This window comes from Carassius gibelio, chromosome B25 (genome assembly GCF_023724105.1).
Source record: "Carassius gibelio isolate Cgi1373 ecotype wild population from Czech Republic chromosome B25, carGib1.2-hapl.c, whole genome shotgun sequence".
Classification (NCBI taxonomy): domain Eukaryota; kingdom Metazoa; phylum Chordata; class Actinopteri; order Cypriniformes; family Cyprinidae; genus Carassius; species Carassius gibelio.
In genome coordinates, this window is record NC_068420.1 from 4,324,467 (window position 1) to 4,346,649 (window position 22,183).

The 22,183-nt window shown below is 35.0% G+C and overlaps 1 protein-coding gene across 2 annotated transcripts in view; it reads right to left on the reverse strand.

Moving 5' to 3' along the window:
- The window catches only part of wnt7bb (wingless-type MMTV integration site family, member 7Bb), a 40,596-nt gene extending 18,681 nt beyond the window's left edge, over nucleotides 1-21,915 (reverse strand). The window contains exons 1-2 of one of the 2 annotated variants that reach the window (XM_052597047.1): nucleotides 18,257-18,625; nucleotides 10,635-10,861 (exon numbers count right to left, since the gene is read on the reverse strand). In XM_052597047.1, the coding sequence (XP_052453007.1) occupies nucleotides 10,635-10,861; nucleotides 18,257-18,588 (559 nt within the window). In that variant the 5' untranslated portion in view covers nucleotides 18,589-18,625. Of the gene's footprint in view, nucleotides 1-10,634; nucleotides 10,862-18,256; nucleotides 18,626-21,366 lie in introns of those variants that run through there. The other variant, XM_052597048.1, reaches the window with a different exon arrangement.
- Nucleotides 21,916-22,183: the final 268 nt, after the last annotated feature.

Here is a 22,183-nt window from a genome sequence, read left to right on the forward strand (position 1 = left end):
CGAGGCATTTCTGTAAATTATGGGATGTGAGAGGATGAAGCTTGTTTCTACTGTGACTCTCACAACTCAGTCTTTGAAAGTTTTCTCGCAACATTTTCTTTTTGCCACAATAATTGTACATTTTATTTAACATTCACAATTTTCTCCCCAAATTTTCCTCCAGTTTATATCTTGCGATTGTAAACACAACACAACTTAAGTTTACATCTCACAATTCTGTTTATATCTCGCAGTTCTGAGTTTATATCTCACAATCCTGAGTTTATATCTTGCAATCCTGACTTTATAACTTGCAATTCTAAGATTATCGCAATCTTGGGTTTATATATCGGAATCCTGAGTTTATATTTTGCAATTTAGTTTATATCTTGCAATCCTGAGTTTATATCTCGAAATCTCGAGTTTATGTCTTGCAATCCTGAGTTTATATCTCACAATCCTGAGTTTATATCTCACAATCCTGAGTTTATATCTTGCAATCCTGAGTTTACCGCAATCTTGGGTTTATATATCGGAATCCTGAGTTTATATTTTGCAATTTAGTTTATATCTTGCAATCCTGAGTTTATATTTTGCAATTTAGTTTATATCTTGCAATCCTGAGTTTATATCTCGCAATCCTGGGTTTATATCTCGAAAACTCGAGTTTATGTCTTGCAATCCTGAGTTTATATCTCACAATCCTGAGTTTATATCTCACAATCCTGAGTTTACCACAATCTTGGGTTTATATATCTCAATCCTGAGTTTATATTTTGCAATTTAGTTTATATCTCGCAATCCTGGGTTTATATCTCAAAATCTTGAGTTTATATCTCACAATCCTGAGGTTATATCTCACAATCCTGAGTTTATATCTTGCAATTCTATGATTATTGCAATCTTGGGTTTATATATCGGAATCCTGAGTTTATATCTTGCAAACTTGTGTTTATATCTAGCAATCCTGAGTTTATATATCGCAGTCCTGAGTTTATATTTCTCAATTCTGTTTGTATCTTGCAAATTCAGAGTTTAAATTTCCGAATTCAGTTTGTATTTTGCCATTTTTATCAAACAATTCTGAGTTTACATTAATTCTGATTTTCTCACAATTCTTTGTTTATGTTTCGCAATTCTGAGTTTATCACATCTGCATTTGTAGCTTGACATTCTGAGTTTATATCTCGCAATCCTGAGTTTATATCTCACAATCCTGAGTTTATATCTCGAAATCCTGAGTTTATATCTTGCAATTCTGAGTTAATATCTCAAAATCCTGAGTTTATATCTTGCAATTCTGAGATTATCGAAATTTTGGGTTTATATATCGCAATCCTGAGTTTATATCTCACAATCCTGAGTTTATATATTGCAATCCTAAATTTAAATCTCGCAATCCTGAGTTTATATGGTATCTCTCAATCCTGAATTTATACCCTGCAATCTCGAGTTTATACCTTACAATCCTGAGTTTATATATCGCAATCCTGAGTTTATATTTCGGAATTCTGTTTATATCTTGCAATTCAGAGTTTGTATTTCAGAATTCAGAGTTTGTATTTTGCAATTCCTATCGCACAGTTCTGAGTTTACAGTACATTAATTCTGAGTTTCTCTCAATTCTTTGTTTGTGTCTCGCAATTCTGAGTTTATCGCATCTGCATTTGTATCTTGACATTCTGAGTTTGTATTTTGCAATTCTGCTTATATCTCACAATTCTGATTTGTATCTCGCAATTCTGAGTGTATATCAAGGACATACATAATTTTTATTTAAACTGTGAGAAACAAAGTCTGATCTAATATAATAAATTATAATAATTATAAAATTAGAATTACATGAAAAATGTCTGTACTGTGAAATAAAAAGTCACAATTACTTTTTTTCTGTGGCGGAAACAAGCTTCCATACAACAGCGTCTCATCAATGTCAATGTCAATCATGTTGTGCGCTTTTACGTGAAATCAAATTGCATTCTGCAGAATATCGCACTTGATTAACTTAGTTTGGTCAAAAATTAGACCTCAAGGTTTGCTTTTCTGTATATAAGACCTTCTCGGTATATTGTTAGGCTTCACTGGAGAGTAATTTGCAATTAGGTTCAGATTGTGCACAATTCAGCCTTGTGCTTTCCATGAGGGTTTGATTTCACCACAAATGAAGAGAGAGAAAGACGTCCGTTTATCTGAAACCAAAACTGGTCGTATGCAAACAAGCAACCCGAGAAACATCTAATATAGAGCTTTATATTCTAAACACCATGAGTGGAGTGATTCATGAGGGATCTCCGTAATGTGTCTTCATTACTTCATTATGAGTTTACTTTGGAAACACAAACACAGACCATCCAAAACAACTTAGATTTCTTCTTCTGTGGTCTGATATTTGATACCTAAATTTAGCCAAATTAAAAAAAGAATGCCGTTGCCTGAAATTTTTTAGATGAACCTTAACAAGCATATACAATAGAGTAGAATAATTGCACAATTCTACTTCATGAGACAGAGATGGATGACCATATAATCCAATTTAGCCTCAACTCCTGGATTTTGTGTTGTTTGCAAACATTTACACCAGAATCATGTGACGTTGTTTAGTATAACATCTAACATCTAAACCTCTTTAAAACAAGATACATTTTCTCAAACTGTGCTTAAGATACCACAGTCGAGTCAAAAGACAAAGATCTCAATATGAACAAAGATTTCAATTTACACATTCATTAGAATCTTTTCTAGATTTTTATCTAGAAAACTAGAATTTTATAGCTATATGATCTTGATTTAACTTTTTTGGTTTATTGATTATTTGTTTTAGTTATTATTATTATTATTATTATTCAACTTGAATTAGAAATATAATTTATAATATACAATTTATTTTAATATTAATTAAAATTATATATAGAATTATATAAAGTGAATTTTGAGAAAAAGAATAGTACAAATTAAAATTAAAATAAAAAAATTATTTACACATTCATTTTATAGCTATATGATCTTGATTTAACTTTTTTGGTTTATTGATTATTTGTTTTAGTTATTATAATTATTATTTAACTTGAATTAGAAATATAATTTATAATATACAATTTATTTTAATATGAATTAAAATTATATATAGAATTATATAAAGTGAATTTAGAGAAAAAGAATAGTACAAATTAAAATTAAAATAAAAAATTAATTTGATTAAATAAATAAATATATATACGTAATTGAATAATTAAAAATTAAGATTCTAATAATTAAAATAGCATAATCATAAAATGTTCACTGATTAAATAAAAAATTATTAAACATTAAATAGAATAATAATAGAATAATTTGAAATATAAAGTATAAATACATATGAATATATTAAATTTACATAAAAATTCTAAATTATTTAAAAAGCATAAATAGTACCAGCATTAAAATATATTCAATCTAATACATCAATTTCAACCTAAAAAGTCCGCTTGACGGCAATGATTGACTCATTTGAGTCTGTTTATAAAGAAACATCTGAGACAACATTAATACTTCAATGAAACGCAAATGAGAACTCCATAAAGAGTGACTTCTGAGTCATAAAAGTTTCCTGGTTCAGTCTTTGACCTGCAGCGGCTCGAATGCAGAAGAAGAAAGCGAGTGTAAATCATCTGCTACCATTGGCACGTACTCCAGCAGCCGTATTAATCTACTCCAGGGCTTTTAGTGTGGTTTGGGGAATGATTGGGAATCCTTCATGCAGTTAAGAGGCTCACCTGCCCCACAGTAAAGCGTCTTGTGAAACGAGGAAGGGCAGGAGAGGTTAAACTCTGCTAATATTTCTCTGAAACTGGTGACAAACTCCTTTCACATGAGTGCCATGAATCACCTGGATGATGACACAAGGTGTGTGAGCGACAAGCACTTCAATCTGTCAGCACCTTCACACACACACACACACTCAACAGACCCTTAATCCCACTCAAAACTAACAGATAGTATCAGTTTTTCCATTTAAATCAACTGTCGTGATCTTAGATTAGACAAATTCAGACAATTAAAGAAACAAGCCAGTGTGACTTTCTGAACAAAATTCAGAAAAGCTGTCCTTGCTGTTTGTTGTCTACATAGACAACATGCTCCACATGTGAAATACACTGGAAATACAGTCAAAGCAGTTCACACATCAGATATAATTTTTCATATTTTTTGACTATAGTTGATTTCTGTAAGTGAGGACAGCAACATAAAGTTAAATATGGCATATTATACCCAAAAGTGCTTCATACAGTGGACTCCCAGTAAAATTTATAAAATAAAATAAAATAAAAAATGTAGACACTTTGACCTGAGCATGTTTTGCTTTAGCGTCGCTTCTTTAATTGCTAATGCAACCTTTTTTGACAGACTGAACTAAATTAAACACCACTTAGTAATTGGTTGACTAAATTGGTATTTTCTAACTGTGTACATAAAGGGTTGGTTACCCAGCACCTCTGGGGTATGCTAGTCTCACAAGATTGTTTACAGGAGCAAAGTTTCCTTACTTTAGCAAAGGAAAACCAGTCTCCTCTTGGCTTATATCAAAATCCTCCAACATTTTTCTCTACAAATCCTCATTTTGTGCTTCAAATCGATGACCGTTTTGTTTTGCCATCCACTGGAATGGCTTCTGTTTGGCAGACCAACTCCAAAAAAGCCTGGTTTGAGACTCTATGAAGCCTCTGCTCCAGGCATAGCAGGGCAACGTGTCCATGGTGACCGAGAAATGGGAAAAATAGGACAAAAAAACGGCACAAAAAACTGTATGGGTCCGTGCTTATGTCACACGTTGGGGAAACAAACTGCACAAGCATGAAGTAGCTCACAGAAAAGTATTTTAATAAGATAAATCCAGGAGAACAGGCATGGTAACCAACTTAACATAGATGAGAACGGACGAAGATTAACCAAACAAAGGGAACTAATGGGATAATTAACAAGACACCAGGAGAACAGAATGTCTAATTAAACAGACTGGGAAAAACTAGGTCACAGTGGAAACACAGAGACAGAAAACTACAGATATGTAACATTATTGAGACTTTTTGGTACTGAATGAAATATATTCATGCATGTTGCAATGCATTCTTGGATTGTCATCTCTATTATTACTGCATTAGAATTGGGCTAAAACTCAATGTCTTCTACTTTCTGTACTCTTTTCACTTTGGGCGGTGATGCCTTATAATGTTGCCTATGTAGTCAGCTCGCTATGTTTTGGACCAGAGCTCGTTTCTGTCGTTCTCAGTATCCTACGCACTGGCAGATTTAAGACCAGCCCTTTCTGTGCATATTTATTTACAGACCTTTCTGAAATTGAGGATCCACTTTGGCCCTTTTCTTCAGACTGAAACCGAACGCTTCCTCGAATCAATTCTTCAGGGGCTCAGAAATACTCAATAACCCAGCTATTAATGTGCGCCGCAGAGAACAGCCGAACGCATCCAAACTGAAAGAGAATTAACTCTGTGGTCTGTTGATCATCATCTCTTTGAAAACAACGGAGTCTAGCGGCCGCCCGATCGCTCCTTATGAACAGGAACAATTTAGTGGTCACAATCTGGAGGATTTACAATTAGAAAAAGTTCCTGGAGTCTCGGTGCATGAGGCGTTTCATGCAGTCCATTATGAATGGATTGAGATATTCCTGGAATAGACTTCATCCTCAGACACAGCTTCTAAAGAGCGACTCAGACAACAGTTTTAACGTCAAGACCACACAAAATCAACTTGAAAAATCGCCAAATGCTCCGTATCAATATCGAAACACCATCCAAGAGCACGGTCAACGTCAAGATAGCCACTGAAACTGTTTTCGTTTTCATTTCTGGCTGAACTGTTCCTTTGATGGCAACGCAAAAGGACATTTCGCAGGCTTCTCGTACAGAACAACATGTTTTGTAGGGAATGAGTCAGTGAATCTATGCATATCTGCGTTTATGATGGTTTTTGGGCGCCTTCTGCAGTTACTTCCACCATCGTCAAAGTGACACGTTCACTTACCGTCAACCATAAACTGAAACGGAGCCAGATATGAATAACGTTACTAGCAACACTAGAACATTTCAAACACTTCTGTAAGTTCAAAGATGCTCTATACAGTCTACACTACAAAAAAAACAAACAAAAAAACATTTTGCAGCTCTTGAACTTACTGAACAGGGTTTTGCTGTATGGTTTTTTTGAGGATTAAAAAGTTATAAATTCTCATTATAAGTATATCAGATCAGGATATTGGTTTCCCGGTTCATTAAAACACTAGAACAAAGAAGGGATTCTTGAGAAGAGGTTTTCAAACCCGGGTCCATGGAAAATGTTTGAGAAAATCAGTGTGAGAAAATTTCTTTTTACAAAAATACATGAATGATAAAAACAAGACTAAACTAAAAAAATTGACTAAAATATATAAACTACATAAAAATTATTTAAAAAAAATTAATATAGAAATTGATTACCATAAACGCATATGATAAAATGAACAGAAAATTAAAAAATATACTGAGTAAATTAATTAGTACACTACTACTATACTAATTCTATATACTGTACTACTACTACTACTAATAAAATAAATAATAGTATTTAAATATATTTTTTAATAAATTGATTAACATAAAATACAATCGATAAAAATAACCATAAAGTAAATAAAATGTACACAATAATAATAATAATATCATTACATATTTTTAAATAAATCAATTGATTACCATAACTATAAAAAACATTAAATTAAAGTATGTGACAATGTAGTACTCTCTTAACAGTAAATGAGAGGCAAACTCATTACACCAAACTAAAGTTTTTAAAATGAAACTTATACATAACACTATAGAAATAGAAATAGACATACATAGATACAAAACAAAATATATGCAAATAATTTAAGATTTTCGTGGCCCAAACTCTACGCAGCAGGGTGGTCACAATACTACTGCTAATAATAATAAAATAAATAAATAAATTAATTAAAAAAAAGGGTACAGAACTAACGTGTGTAGAAAAAAAACTGTTATAATGTAGCATAATAGAAACATAATATTTGCTAAATAATGTTTTAAACCTATTTAGAATAAGAAAAATTTCACAACATAAATTGGTGTCCAAGTCGTCTAAATTTTTAATAATAATAATAATAAAACAAAATTTAATTAAAGTTTAGGAAAATGAAAACATAATTTAATGTTTTCCTTCATGCACAAGTGCTTTAGACAGCAGGACTCCGAGCGAAATCCAATAGAAGCAGTTTATAAATGAGAATTGCATCAGTCCGTATTTTAGATGACAGTAAATAAAGTTCAGAGATTCACCAAAGTAGTGTAGAATTTCAAAGGAGCTGCGATGCGTTTTGTGGGCCTGAAGTGATGGTAGTTTACAGAGCGTTTGACCGCAGTTTAACAGCAACAAATTACTTCTAAATGAGGGGAAATGTATAAATGGCAGCGTGACAGAGAAAAGCGCCCTGCAACCCGCTCAGGAATGCCTCTTCACACAATAGCCATGAAAATGTAAATGTTTGCCCGCTTCTAGCTCATTTCGACAATATAAACAGCAGGAGAGCGAGAATGAAAAGACAGAGCAGAGTGATTGTGGCGTTTCCCAAGGAAAGCATCAAACTGATTATTGCTCACTAAGTATTAAACTCATTCTGCAGTGTCTGAATCCTCAAATCATGTGTGTGCCGTTTCTGTAGAAAGTGATCAGGTGCACCATCTGCACCTGCTGGACCGGACAACAGGTGATAAAATGGCACATTAAGGAGGGAGACTTTGCATGACAGACAGGAAAAAAAAAAATCACCCCTGAAATATACAGTACCCCTTAAAATATACCTATACTTTCATGCTAGTCTCACAAGATTGTTTACAGGAGCAAAGTTTCCTTACTTTAGCAAAGGAAAACCAGTCTCCTCTTGGCTTATATCAAAATCCTCCAACATTTTTCCAACAAAAAATCACCCCTGAAATATACCCCTTAAAATATATCTATACTTTCAAGTAATTTTCTAGAAAATAATCTAAATTAAATCTGTTTTTGATGTAAAGATGGGAAATATCTGCCAATAAGTTCAGAAAAATAAACATGTTTTCTCTTTTGAGTTAAGTTTTTTTTTTTTTTAAACATTGGCATATCTCAAATTGGCAGATTTCAGCTTTAACCATAAACTCACTTCATTCTGGTACCCCCCCCCCTCCAAAAAAAAAAAAAAAAAAAACTAGACTTGATAACTTTGTTTTATTTTCCAGTTGAAATATAGAAATAGTAGAAGAAAACAACATAAATTCAGCTTGAGAAGCAAAATTATTTTAAAAATCTTGTTTAAAAAACAAAAATCTAAATCAAAGGAGAAAAAAATACAATAAAATCTACTAAAGGGGAAAGAATAAACTTGTTTTCCCCTTCTAATTAATTTTATTTTTCTGAGCCCCTGAAAGAATGAATGAAAATTTTATCAGTTGCATAGTCACAAAAAAAAAAGTGCATTAGGCATTCATCCACCTCAAATATGGCTTTTAATCTCGAGTATGTAAGTATTAGCAACTTTACATGACTTCTTATATACATCTTGTAAATCTGTAAATGTTTATTTGTGTGCACTCACAACAATGACAAAAAACGTGCTTTTGTAAAATAAAGAAAGCAAACAGGATGTGCTGTCTGCCCTCTGTATTTCTTTGCCTAACCGACATTACAAATATGTCTATAGAGAGTCTAGAAATGTCTACTTACAAACGAACCAATTCAAATGGAAAACAAATATTCAGAGATTATGTAATCCATATGAAACGTGGTGCATCACTACTGCGGAGATGACGAGTCAGTGTCGTCGAGCTCATCTCTTAAACCGAGAACAAAGAAAGCGCTAGTTTATCAAATCATTAAAATGTTAATGCAGTCTCCTTACACATTACTTCTGCTGGTGCACTGTGTCAAGCTTTGTGCATGTACTTGAGCGCTTTTTAGGCAATTACAGGCTCATTATAATGATTTAAACAGTTTATTGATAAACATGCGATTAGTCGACTAATGCTTCAAACTTCTAGTCGACCAGAAAAATCCTTAGACACGGGCAGCCAGAAATATGTAACTTTTAACCTTTTGATTATCTAATCAGTCAAATTAGAGGTTGGTTAAAGTCATGGGTGATTTTACCTTCGCTTCATTTATCACACAGGAAACAGGACGTCAAACAGAGCACATTGCATTGTTAGATAAAGCACTCTTTGCTAGCCTGTGCATGCACAGAATTCAGTAAAAACTGCACATTATACATATTATAAATACTATACATACTCCATACTGCAGAAATAGGTTGTATGCTGTTCCAAACATAATTGTAAAGCAGTAACCCGCGGCTGATAGCATCTTTGTAGCCCGGTGTACGGTAAATGTGTAATCAAATGAACAGAGGTGAATTCAGTTCCACTTAATCAGCACTATATTAATCACACCAACACAAACATGCTTTCGCAAGCCTTTGAGGGTCAAGTGTGTGCACGCACAGCCCGGCGTGTGTAACCAGGGTTTGCCCACAGCACAAAGACTGCCTTCTTTCATAACACCACATTTGCCCGTTTCTGAAAAGACTTCAGAGCTTTTGTCACAGTAAAAGACTGGATCCTGTCTAATCAAAGCAGCATTTATACGCTTATCCTCACAGGATTGTTTCTACTTGTGTTCGTGCAGAACTGAAGTCACAAAAACGAGCTTGCATCATTGCTACAGGCTTCCTAAAGACCTAAACAACAACCACGTGGACATCAATTAGATTAAAACCTTTCAATATTCAAAGGAAAGACAGTCTTGCATAAAGAATATATTATATATATATATATATATATATATATATATATATATATATATATAAATAATTTTAATAATACAATGCATTTTAAATAGAACAATATAATTAATAAAACAGAAAAAATGATATATAAAAAACTATAAACAATTGGTAAGGTCCCAGTAGTAATTATTCTGTTTACTAATATTAGCAATTTAATAGTGAGCAATTTGTTTGTTACAGTATTTATTCATCTTTGTTGGTTAATAAAAATAGTCTGTTAGTTATAAACTAATAAAATTTACTGTTAGTTCATGTCAACTGAGGTCCATTAAATAATTTAAACAGATGCACATTTCAGTAATGTATTAGTAAATGATGAAATTAACCAATTAACAAAAATATAGTTGTATTATTTTTTTCAAATTACATATTAATAGCAGTGCTGTCAAATGATGTGTGTACTGTGTATGTGTGTGTGTATATACACACACAAACACATGCATGCATATATTTAAGGAAAAATATGTTGTTTTACATTAATATATATATATATATATATATATATATATATATATATATATATATAACAAAATATAACAATATAAATGTATATACATGTAAATATTTTGTAAATATATAAATGCATGTGTATTATATATGCATAATAAATGTACAGGACACACACATATATATCATGCAAACAAAAACTTTTCGTTTGGATACGATTAATCGCGAATAAGGAAAACTTAGAGTTATTTGCAAGTGTTTCGATCAACACCCCAGTGGTATCTTATTTCACACAATCCAGAAAACAAACCAAGTGCGCTAAAGACCCATGACAAGCACTGACCTACTCGCAGCTCCTGTCCGAAGACGGTGCGTTCCCCCAGCGCCGAGCAGTTCCAGCGGCCGTATCTGAACTGGTACTGGCATTCGTTGATGCCCAGCTGTGCCCCCTCTCCGATCACGATGATAGCGTCCGGCCGGCTCTGGCAGATGGCACGCTGGCGGGGTGCGAGACCGGGGATCTTATTGCAGATAATGTTCGCACCAAGAGCCACCACAGAGGAAAGAGCCCTGTGAGACAGAAGAGACGAACACAACTAGTAAAAATGAACATTACTTGCATCATAGCTTACGGTGGCTAGTCATGACCTTAATTAATCAGTTAAGTGCTTGAAGTGCTTTTTGTCCCATAATTGCTTTTAACAATAACACCTGGACCAAAGAACTATCACAAATGAGATCTCTATAGTATCTCATAAGCATTACTTGAAATGGGTGAACATTTACACCTCTCAAATCAAAACTCGCACATTTACTAATGCATTTTTATTGCTTGACAAATAAGATTCACCCACAGTAATGCAAGTGAAAAGAGATAGTAAAGATCTGACTAATGCATAAGATAGAATATATTAAAAAAGCACACCAGAGAATAATAGAATGGGAATAAATCAAATAGACTTGAAAAACATAATTGAAGAGTAATGCATAAAATGAATGGAACAGCTGAACATGACAGAATAAACAAAAGTTAAAGAGGCAAATACACAACTGTAAGAACAGAATCTATAGAATAGAATAGAAATGAATAATCCAAGACATAATGTAGAGCAGGATAGAACCAATACAAAGAGTAGAAAAGAATAACAACGTAATGTAAATGTATGAAATAGAATGGAAATGAATAAACTAGAACAGCGTAACTCGATATGATATAGTAAAAGGGTGAGTAGAATATAAATGAACAAAACAAAATAGATTTGAACAGAAGTGAATAGGCAGTAATGAAAAATAGAATCACAGAATAGAATAGAGCAAGACATGAATGTAGAGCAGAACAAGTATAAAACAGACAAACAAATAGAACAGAAAAGAAACACTTAAAGAATAAAATAAAATAGAAATAATTAGACCAGAACAAACTACCTAAGCATGTCACAGAATATAAAGTTGAATAGAAGTGAATAAGCCAACACATGACTGTAATATGGGATATAATCAAATAATATAATATACCAGGGAATTACTATAGAATAGAAAAACACAACTGAACAAAAAAAAATGAATAAAATAAAATTGAATATACAAGAACATCATAACTGAACATGTCATAATGGAAAAAAAACTGAACAGAATATAACTAAACAGAAGTGAATAGGCCAACTCATAACTGTAATATGGAATATAATCAATAGAATAGAATAGAATAGAATAGAATAGAATAGAATAGAATAGAATAGAATAGAACAAGTCGTGCATGAAGAGTAGAGAAGTAGAGTAGGGTAGAGTAAAAATCAAAAAAGGAAATCAGAATATTACAGGACATGTAATAAAAATAGAATTAAACAGACATGTATAGAACAACACATAACTGTAATACAGAACAGAATCAACAGTACAGAATAGAATAGAGTTTGAATAGATCAAGATATAACTAGAGCAGAATAGAATAAAAACAAAAAGAACAGAAAAGAAAAACAATTGTAGAATAGACCAAGACGTACATTTACAGCAGAACAAAACAAAAACAAATAGAAAAGAAAAAGAAATACATAACTGAACTTAAATTATGAAAAGAGTCAAACTGAATAGACCAGAACAGCATCACTGAAGTAAACGTAGAATAAAAGTGACCAGAATATTGATTGAATAAAATAGAATAGAATTTATCAGTGTATAGGTGAAGAGGCCAACACATAACTATAATATAGAATAGAATAGAATAGAATAGAATAGAATAGAATAGAATAGAATAGAATAGAATAATCCAAGATATAACAGTAGAGCAGAATAGGATGAAAAAACAAATGGAAAAGAAAAACAATGAATGGGTAAAAACAGAATAGAACTGAAAGAACCAGAGCAACATAAACAAACATGAAATAAAAGGCCAAAATTTAACAGAATAGAACTGAACAAGACAATGCATGACTGTAAAATAGAACAGAATACAACCAATATAAAATAAAAATGCCACCCATGAACATGATCTAACAGAATAAAGATTAATAGAATTTAATACCACCACTGAACAAGACTGAAGGGACTAAAACAACTAAAAACGTAATGAGAACAATATACACGACCGAACAGAACAATATGTGACTGTTTCTAAAGATCATATTTTTCATGCCCCTTTTTTGATTCAACTCATATTTTCATGCAACGGTGACCACACAAAGTGGGTCATGTTCCAAACGCACACATCTCTGTCATCAGACGGCTTCTCGTGTTGATACAGCCCCTCGACAGCGCTCTTAATACGCACGCTGAGAATTTCTGCCGCTCTCTGTTTGCACAAACCTGCGTGGCTAAACACGCGGGCTTCTATGTTTACGAGCATTGAACCCGTTCAGATATGTGCCTTTCAAACATGTCAGAGACGAGGGCTGTACAATTCTGGCAAGATGCATGCCGACTTTGAAGAGTGACGTCACTGGCTGTAGAGGACTGCACCGCAAGCGTGGCGAGTTGCAACAAGCAATGCATGTGTCAGCAGAAACGGCACGCAGCGGTGGACGGGCCGCTCTCACTGCTGGGAGAATAGCTGCGACCTATGGATTCCCCGTCAAAACAGATCAAACGCCGTGGAACAAAGACACGGAATGTTCATTGGAAATCGGATACGGCTGGTTTGCTTCTTTTCTGGTCGTGTTTCCATGTCCACAAAGGCTTTAGAATTACTCTTAAATAAAAAACCACATGTGGGATGCAGCCGAGGGACCCCTCTCTCACTCTGTGTTTAAGAAAATCTCCTGTTTCTGCATATAATGGAGACGCGAGGGGCGAGCAGCTAAAAGTGTATGTTTATTTAAACTCTTCAGCGAACACAAACTAACACTCCACCACAGGTTAATATAGTGGCGCGATGCAGCGCCTCAAAGCCATCCAAACCAGTGTGTTTGGGCATTAGGTGGGCCGCTGTGACGACTATGAAGTTTTCCTGCCAAATCTGTAGATCTGTTCCTTGTGTGCTGCCTACCTATAGAGCATCATGAGCACCTTCAAAAAACAACGTGGGCAGATTCTAAAGGCAGCATCCCGTGTTGCATATCTTTGGTAAACCTAAAATACAATGCAAGGTGAGAGAAATATTGTTTGTGAATAATGCTTACTTACAGAAATCTTTATTAAGAATCAGCAAGGATGGATTAAACTGATCACAAGCGGGAGTTTATCATGTAAAAAAACATTTCTGTTTCAAGCGAATGCAGTTCTTTTGAACTTTGTTCATCAACGAATCCTAAAATAATAGTATCAAGGTTTCCACAAAAATATGAAGCAGCACAACTGTTTTAATCATTGCTGATAATCAGAAATGTTCCTGTTCCAGCAAATCAGAATGATTTCTGAATGACGACGCTGAAGACTGGAGTAAATGCAGCATTGCATCACAGAAATAAATTAGATTTGAACTTGTATTCAAAGAGAAAACTGTAATTTTGAATTGTAAAAATATTTAGCTATTTTTACTGTATTTTTGATTAAATATATTATAAGTATTAATGTGGCAGAAGAGACTTCTTTAAAAAAAAATAAAACTTCTGATCTCAGAATGTATCATTAAAAATGGTTCACACTCATAACGACCAACAAAACATCTTAGCAACTGCATAGCAAGACCCTGGCAACCACAAAACATAAAAAATACATATTAACAGCATAGCAACAACCTGCACAAAATGAGCAACAACACCCTGGCAACCAGAGAGAAAGAGAGAGAGAGATTTATAAATAATGTGTGTGCATTTTGCACGACAAGACTACAGGATTTGCGAAACGAATCATATGATATAGTCATCACATAGTTTCATCTGCAAATGTTTTTTCCCATAGCTACATAAATCAGATTGTGGGCCACAGAACATGCCGCTCTAGAAACAAATGAAACACTCCACCCTCTTTTCTTTAATTTATTTGGCTTTCATTTAAAGCCTCTTATTATGGCTGTCCTGCTCATCCACGGTCATAAAGCACCGACTGACGTTGTTTCTGGTTAAACAAGTGATGTCTCCAGTTAAACAAGTTGAATATAGACTGGATCCTTCAGTGCAGGTTATTGTGATGTAAAACGCAAAGCAGTGAGCCTCAGGAATATGCGCGTCATGCACAGATTTAATTTCGCACTTTTATAGAAAAGATCAGTGAGAAAGATCTCAAGATGAACTCATGCAACTCTTCTTAAAAACTCTTCTTTTTTTTACGAATTTTCACATACATTTCAACTAAATTTTGAAGATAGTTAACAATATTAAGATCCACATCAACATTTAAAAACACAAACTGTAACCCGCTAGCTGCACATTTAAAGGCTACTTAACTAGTCCTCGAGTTTACAGGTAATGCTGGAGGATATTTTTTTAAACTCCTGCAAAACACACATGCTATTTTCCCATCTGAAAATATCCGTGTTTTTACCAACTGACTCTACATTTAAATAGCCCCGAGTGTAAGTTTAATTGTGGTCCATATAAAATATAACAAAATAAATCAGGTCTGTCTCACGAGGAAGATTTCAAACATGAGTAGGATTTCCTGGTAAATGAGGAATAAATAATCCACAGGATGAGTAAATGCACTCTACTTTTAAACACAAGAAAATAAATGTTCCCTGTGCGCTTGGCTCCAGCTATCACCCAGTCCATTCTACTTAAAACAAATCCTGCTAAAACAAACTCTAAGCTACCAACATGGACAAAGTGGCACCGGAAAACTTTCAAACCTCAAACTGTACATCTTTAAGCTTTGAGAAAAAGAGCAAATGTGACTTTTATGGGCCTATTTATATGTCTAAAACTGCAATTTATTAAAACTGTGTCTCTGAGAGAATAGCAGAGCATGCTTCAAACTAATAGGACATATAGTGAAATGACATTTATCCCAAAAATGAGTTGTTTTATCATCTGGGATTAAATAGTTATGCTGCTATGACGGCGAAAGTTTTCAATGTTTAGGTTTTCAATGTTATTACATCAGCCGATGTTTTATTTTATATTAAATTTTTAAGCATGCATCCATAAATTGGAGGGGACCAAGTTTTTATTGGAAATCAACCTCTATACTAAGTATCAACATGCATGGTGTTAAAACCTTACAAAACTCTTTTGAAATAGGCAAGTATATTAAAAATCGTTTCAGATTTAGTAGATTCACCCTGTGAGAGATTCCCTGATTCCTGACTTCCTAAAAAACTCAAACATTCCCATAAATAATAGCGAGAAAGAAGCACCGACCACAAACTTCCCTTTAACCTTCCTTTAAAAGCCATTAATTCCACAAAATGTATCAGATTTGCTATGTGCCGAATTAAGATGGTTTAAAATGTAAAAGCAATTTGTGATGTGCAAACCAATGCTATACATAGACTTACTCACTGAAATGCCAGCAGAAACCCACATCTATTTTAAAAACTGAGTTTGGGGGCTCCAGCTGCTAAATTAGGACCATAGTCTGGAGGTCATTTGACAAAGAGACACAACAAAGAAATTATAGTAAAACAGACCAAATGCATCGCTGTCAATCAAACGTTCTGTGCAGAAGTTCACTTGGACCAGATGCAAATACAATGCACTTGAACTTGTAAATGTAAATAATATGAATGTGAATCTAGAGGAGACTGGGGCTAGTTGTCACACAGTTATTGCCATAAGGACTTAAACAGAACAACTATACAGCTCTAAGTTAAAAGTCAAATCTCTCTAGCAATGCTTTTTACTAGTCGTCTCTCACATTTTCATAAGTATACTTAAAAGTCAGGTCGAAGACAGTTTTTCGCATGCAGTTTCTTTTCATTTCAATTTAGGACAGATGCATGTATGTTAAACTTATTTCTTAAAAGAGTCTTAAAATGGCCTGTGATATAAAGAGATTACGCCATATATCGTGTCAACTTGCCCCATTATAGGGACCAATTTCTTGAGCAATAATAGTGGTAAAGTTCAACAGCTTTATGCTTTGTGTCTGTGCAGAAATAAACATTAAATGAGAAATATTCTGTGTGACAACTAGCCCCACTGTCTTCTACTTCATTAGTATTGTTGCAAACAAATGCATGCGAAATGTGTTTGTGTCTGTGTTTAGAGCAGGTGAAGGTTGAACCAAGGAACCGTCTGTCTGTAAAACCGAACGGACTCATAATTGAACACACACACACACACACACACTTTATATACGAATCTTACTGAGCTTCTCTGCCACTCAGTGGCCAAATGAAATTCTCTTCTATTCAGCTTCAACACTGAACACTTGCATTTACTGACCCCAACCAGATTTGCACTTTAATTCCCTCTTCTTCACTTTAACAAGTAAAAGTCTTCATTTGTTGTTACATTAATGAGCTATTTCTATCTATCCTAACCCTAAAAATGATTAAGATGAGTCAGTCATATTAAACAATCAGAATAAAACCACCACATGACATTTTTCATGGTCACCTGACAAAACATGCCTTACATTGTAAATTCATGGACTTCTCTTTAAAGTTTCAAAAAAATCTTGTGAAATAAGACTGAATCCTGCATTTTAAGTTCGTAAGAGTCTCATCGACAGCATCCTTCATGAATCTTATCTTCATTAAATATTAACTACTGTATTTACTCAACGCATCACAGGTTCATTCAGAAAAACCAGTCCAGATGCAGGAATCTCCCCGGATCAATGCTAAACGTTAATGTTTCATTAATCCATCCTCGAACATGATTTAGACACATCTACTCGCTCTTTATTCGGACTTTTCAACATTGTAGAGTGATAGTAAAGTGATGAAAACTCAACATGTGTGAACATGTCACACTAATTAAATCTATCCTATGTTTGAGCTTCTTCTTTGTCTAGATCCCAGCTCTACTCACATTGGACATTCATTCATTAACCAGATTTGTAAAAAAAAAAAAATAGGATTTCATATTGAAATCTGTCATAGTAAGCCATTCTAACAGATCCCAGCATGCATTTTCACGAATGTTTCAAACATTAAATAAAAACTAGATCTTTATAAACGTAATTCCCAACAAAGCTATGACTGTTCCCAGTAAAACTGGACATCAAAAAATTCCTAGCAACTTTCTTTATCTGTCCAGTATACAAATGAATTCATCCCAACAGGGACCCGAATCAGTTCCATATTACCATGATAGAAATTCCAGCAGGAATCCTGCTCACGTTCCTTTGGGATAATTGTAAAGGATGTGTGAGATGTTTCTCAAACAGTATCAAAGGAGATCCCATGCATGCTAGACACTTGTTAGGTGGGTTTCCATCACCTGTCCAACTAATGCATTTCAAAACATGCATTTAAATGTTTGTTTTGTAAAGCTGTATATTATATATAGCCTAGTGCAAGCACTGTACACATTCCCTAAAACATTTAAGCCATCGTAAGAAAGAAATTCAAGTCATGTGCGTCCAAACTTTTGACTTGCACCGTCCGAACGCGAAATCAAGAGATTTCGAGGTTTGTAAACTTACAGGTAGCTCCCGCTGGTGAGGATGAGGAAGATCTGCGGGTAATAGACAGACAGCAGCACACTGCGCGAGGAGAAGAGGATCATGGTGACATGCGGACGCTTTTCTGACGGACTGAGAGAAACCAGCGCGTTTAGTTCCAGTTGCACGTCTGTGATGTTCGCGAGCGGAGCTCCTTTGAGGCTGCGCGTGACTCCCAGACGCGTGCGTGTGCGCAGGAGACGCGCTGTGTCATCGCGCGGTTCGGTCAGTCGGAGCGATCTGATGGGATTCTGGGGGATTCGGGGATGGAAACAGAAGTGGCTCTCTCCTCTCCAGAGACTCCGGGCTGCCATTGGGCAGAGGACGGCACCATCACACCACCACCATCCGCCCACTTTTGGATAAAGGGGCCACTAGGGGCCACACTGACAGCGCGCCCGTGCCCGCTGGAGAGGTCCCTAGAGCTTCACATATTGAGTCCCACTGATATGTATAACACTTTAAATATTCACGTCGTTTGTTAATAATCAACGTTAGAGTTACACAGTCACTTCATGGACTCCATTCTTTTCACGGATTTTTTGTTTTAAGTTCCTGTGGCTCAGTGGTAGAACATTGCGTTAGCGGCGCAAGGTTGTGGGTTCGATTCCCAGGGACCACGTTAGGTAAAAACTGTCAGCCTGAATGCACTGTAACTCGCAAAGCGTCTGCTAAATGCATAAATTAAGTTAAAATTAAGTTAGCTAACTTTTCTAAGTTAGCTAACTTAATTTAAAAGACTTTCGAAACAAACCATTACGTTGTTGGGCTATAAAAATCTACATTAGTCTGATAAAAAGTGACATTATCGAAATTTCATCCAATAATAATCCTCCTGACTGAGATCGTACGAACGATTGATGGTTACCTATTCAGTGGCTTGCCTTAGTATTTAGTTTTTATCTATTGCCATGTGAAAATACGTGTCCTGGTATTATTCGCAGTCACTCAGCCATTATGAAAAATTTAAAAGGCAAAATATGTATTTTCACTGTGCAGTAAATAAACGCTAACGAAACTGCTGAAGTCACTATAACAGCAATAGACTTTAGCGCTTTCTAATGATCGCGACATGGGTTCGTTAGCATTTATTTACCGCAAAGTGAACAAACACTCCCCGGCTAACTTTCTTGGAGTCAATCAACCTTCTTAAAACTGGAAAATATATGTCATTTCATGTTGCAGTAAAGAGTCGCTTGCGAATAGAAATTGTGTTCGTTTTTGGAAGTTACAGCGAATTGGCATAGCATAACTTTATTTCACTGTATATAAAGGTTTGTAGCAACAGCAGAGTCCTTTTTTGGCACTTACTAAACAGTCTTAATGTGTTTTTTCCAGCTACAAATACAATTTAGATTCTAAATTTTAGAATCATTGGTCTAAAAGATTACCCATAAATCTATAGGCCAGCTTTATTAATGTGCTGAGCGAAATGCAGTGCTTGTACCTGCATGTGCTGTATGTCATCAAACTGAAAGATGGTAAAGGGGGTATAGTGACAGACATCAAGCCTCAGGGATGACAAAACAGGTTTGACCTGATGAGACCCCACATTATCTAGAGATCTCAAAGCGTGCTTTCGGTCATATGAGGTCTTGTGAGCCGTTTTATGCCTTCTCGAGATTGCATGATTAATCTCAGGGCTTTGACATAATGACAAATGTGCTTCCAAAAGTGAGAAGAGGAAAAAAGTGACTCATGAGGTGCTTTTCTATTTTATAAGTTGCTCTAAGCTGTATAATCACCTGTTTCGGATAAGAAACAGCGGCATGAATGGATTTCCACTTCAAAAGGTGGATAAACTATGATCTGTTTGTGCATGCAAAGGCATACGCAGATCTAGATGTGATATCCTAATTCCATTTTGCATTGCTGAGAGTGTAATTTCTCAAATGGGCGCAGAATAAAAGCAAATAAACGAGAGCTAAGAGTTAAATATATCAAGTAAATCATGAATAGTCTAGATGACAGGCGACCCTCTCTTGGAATAAAAACAAATCCCTCAAGAATTCAGGTGAAGTCTTGCAAAACTGGAGGGTGAAGGAATGTGGAAATACAACTCGGCATGCTGTTATTACCGAGGGTATAGAGAGGTGAAAGCAAGAGAAAACCACAGCATGGATCTTCCTTTAAACTTGTTAACTGAGAAAAACATGGACCGAATGCAGTGAGAAAAATAGCTGTAAAGATCCAGTTCACACACGTGAAGACCAGTCGATGAGCAGGTGTACAGATCTTTTTAGTGCACACTTAGTGCGTAGTGAACAACTGCATGTTATTTATAATCACAATTAATGCAATGCATACTTTTAGATTAGAAAGCTGCCATTGTATTCAATAAATGTGCCATTTTGAACTCCAAAATGAATTCAAATATTTTTTTCCTTTAGTAATCATGTACTTGACATGAAATACTAGTGGAAAGTTAATAAGTTATGTGGTGTGGGAGAAGGCCATAATGCATCAAAAAACGGTTTTAAACAGCATTTTTATGCATCTTTTATGATCTCATACTAATTGGAAACTATATGGGATATAAAAAGACTGCAGGACCATTTAATAAGAACTAGTGAAGGCAAAATTAATAAAAAATGGTGCAATCACCTAATATATAAATATATATATACATTTGAACTTAAAATGTTGATGAAAAAGCAGCTAAACCACAACGATATTTCAGTATCATTGAGTTTTTATTACTATTTAGAATATTAGAATATTTTATTATTTAAATATTGTATTTTAATTTTAAATTAAACGTTTTAGTAATTGTTCCTTTTTTTAAAATTATTATTATTATTTTTTTTTACTAAACGAAAATGAGAAATGTTGCATTGGCAACTAGCTTCAGTTTAATATATATATATATATATATATATATATATATATATATTTTTTTTTTTTTTTTTCTTTAAATATTTGATTTGATTAATGTTTATTTCAAGTAAAGAATGTTTTTCTGGTTTTAGTTTGTTAACTATATTAACCCTGCACTGACATGAGCTTATGTGTCACCTACACAAACGTAAACATCAAATGCATTGTCTTTAAAGCATAGAATAAGTATACCATACAGTAGATCCTCCGCTTACCCGAGTCGAGAATAAATGATGCCGAAACACAGGAGCACGTTAAAGATCCACAAGCGTAGGGGTCTGACCATGGTGTCCAATCAGTGCAGATATCCAGCTCACATCGGCCACTCTGTTCCACCTGCGCAGGTAAACACGCTCTTTCTGTCTCTCCGACGTGTCTTTCTGATTCCCTGGAAAGTTAGAAACCTGAGAGCCATAGTCAGGGTTCAGCTCACACTCTGGGATGCTTTGTCGTCTCGTTCTCAGGTCCGAAGGCGAGATTGAGGCTTACAAATGCTGTGTTTTCAAGGAGGAGCGAGTCGAATGTTTTCAGGTGAACCTGCCGTGCGCGTCAAGTTCCTCCTCCTCCTCCTCCTCCTCCTCCTCCTCCTCCTCTCTCTTGGGTGGAATGCTGACACTTTTATGTTCCAGGCTCATCGACTTGCTGCTGCTGCTGGTGGTTTGTTAAATTCTTTCCATTTCTCTGCAGGTGAAAGTCTAGGACAGGTAACACAAGCCTTTTTCCACGCCCCTTCAGCTTTACGCTCACAGATGAGAGCATTTTACTGGCATGAAGCACGTGCTTTGGCTGCACGGACCGCAAATGAAAGGCATCGAGGTTCAGCCCTCCCTTTTCATAATGAAATTGGCTGCAAGTCCATTGCACAACCATGCAACAAAGTGATCGTTCCATGCATACATGTCTCATGGCTGATATTTCATGAATTGGGCTACAGGGGGAGGGATGAGAGAGTGTTGTCCTGACTGCGTGATTCTGTGCCTGGGGTCCCAATAATACATTAAGCAATGCATTTAAATCAGTTGTTGGATTATG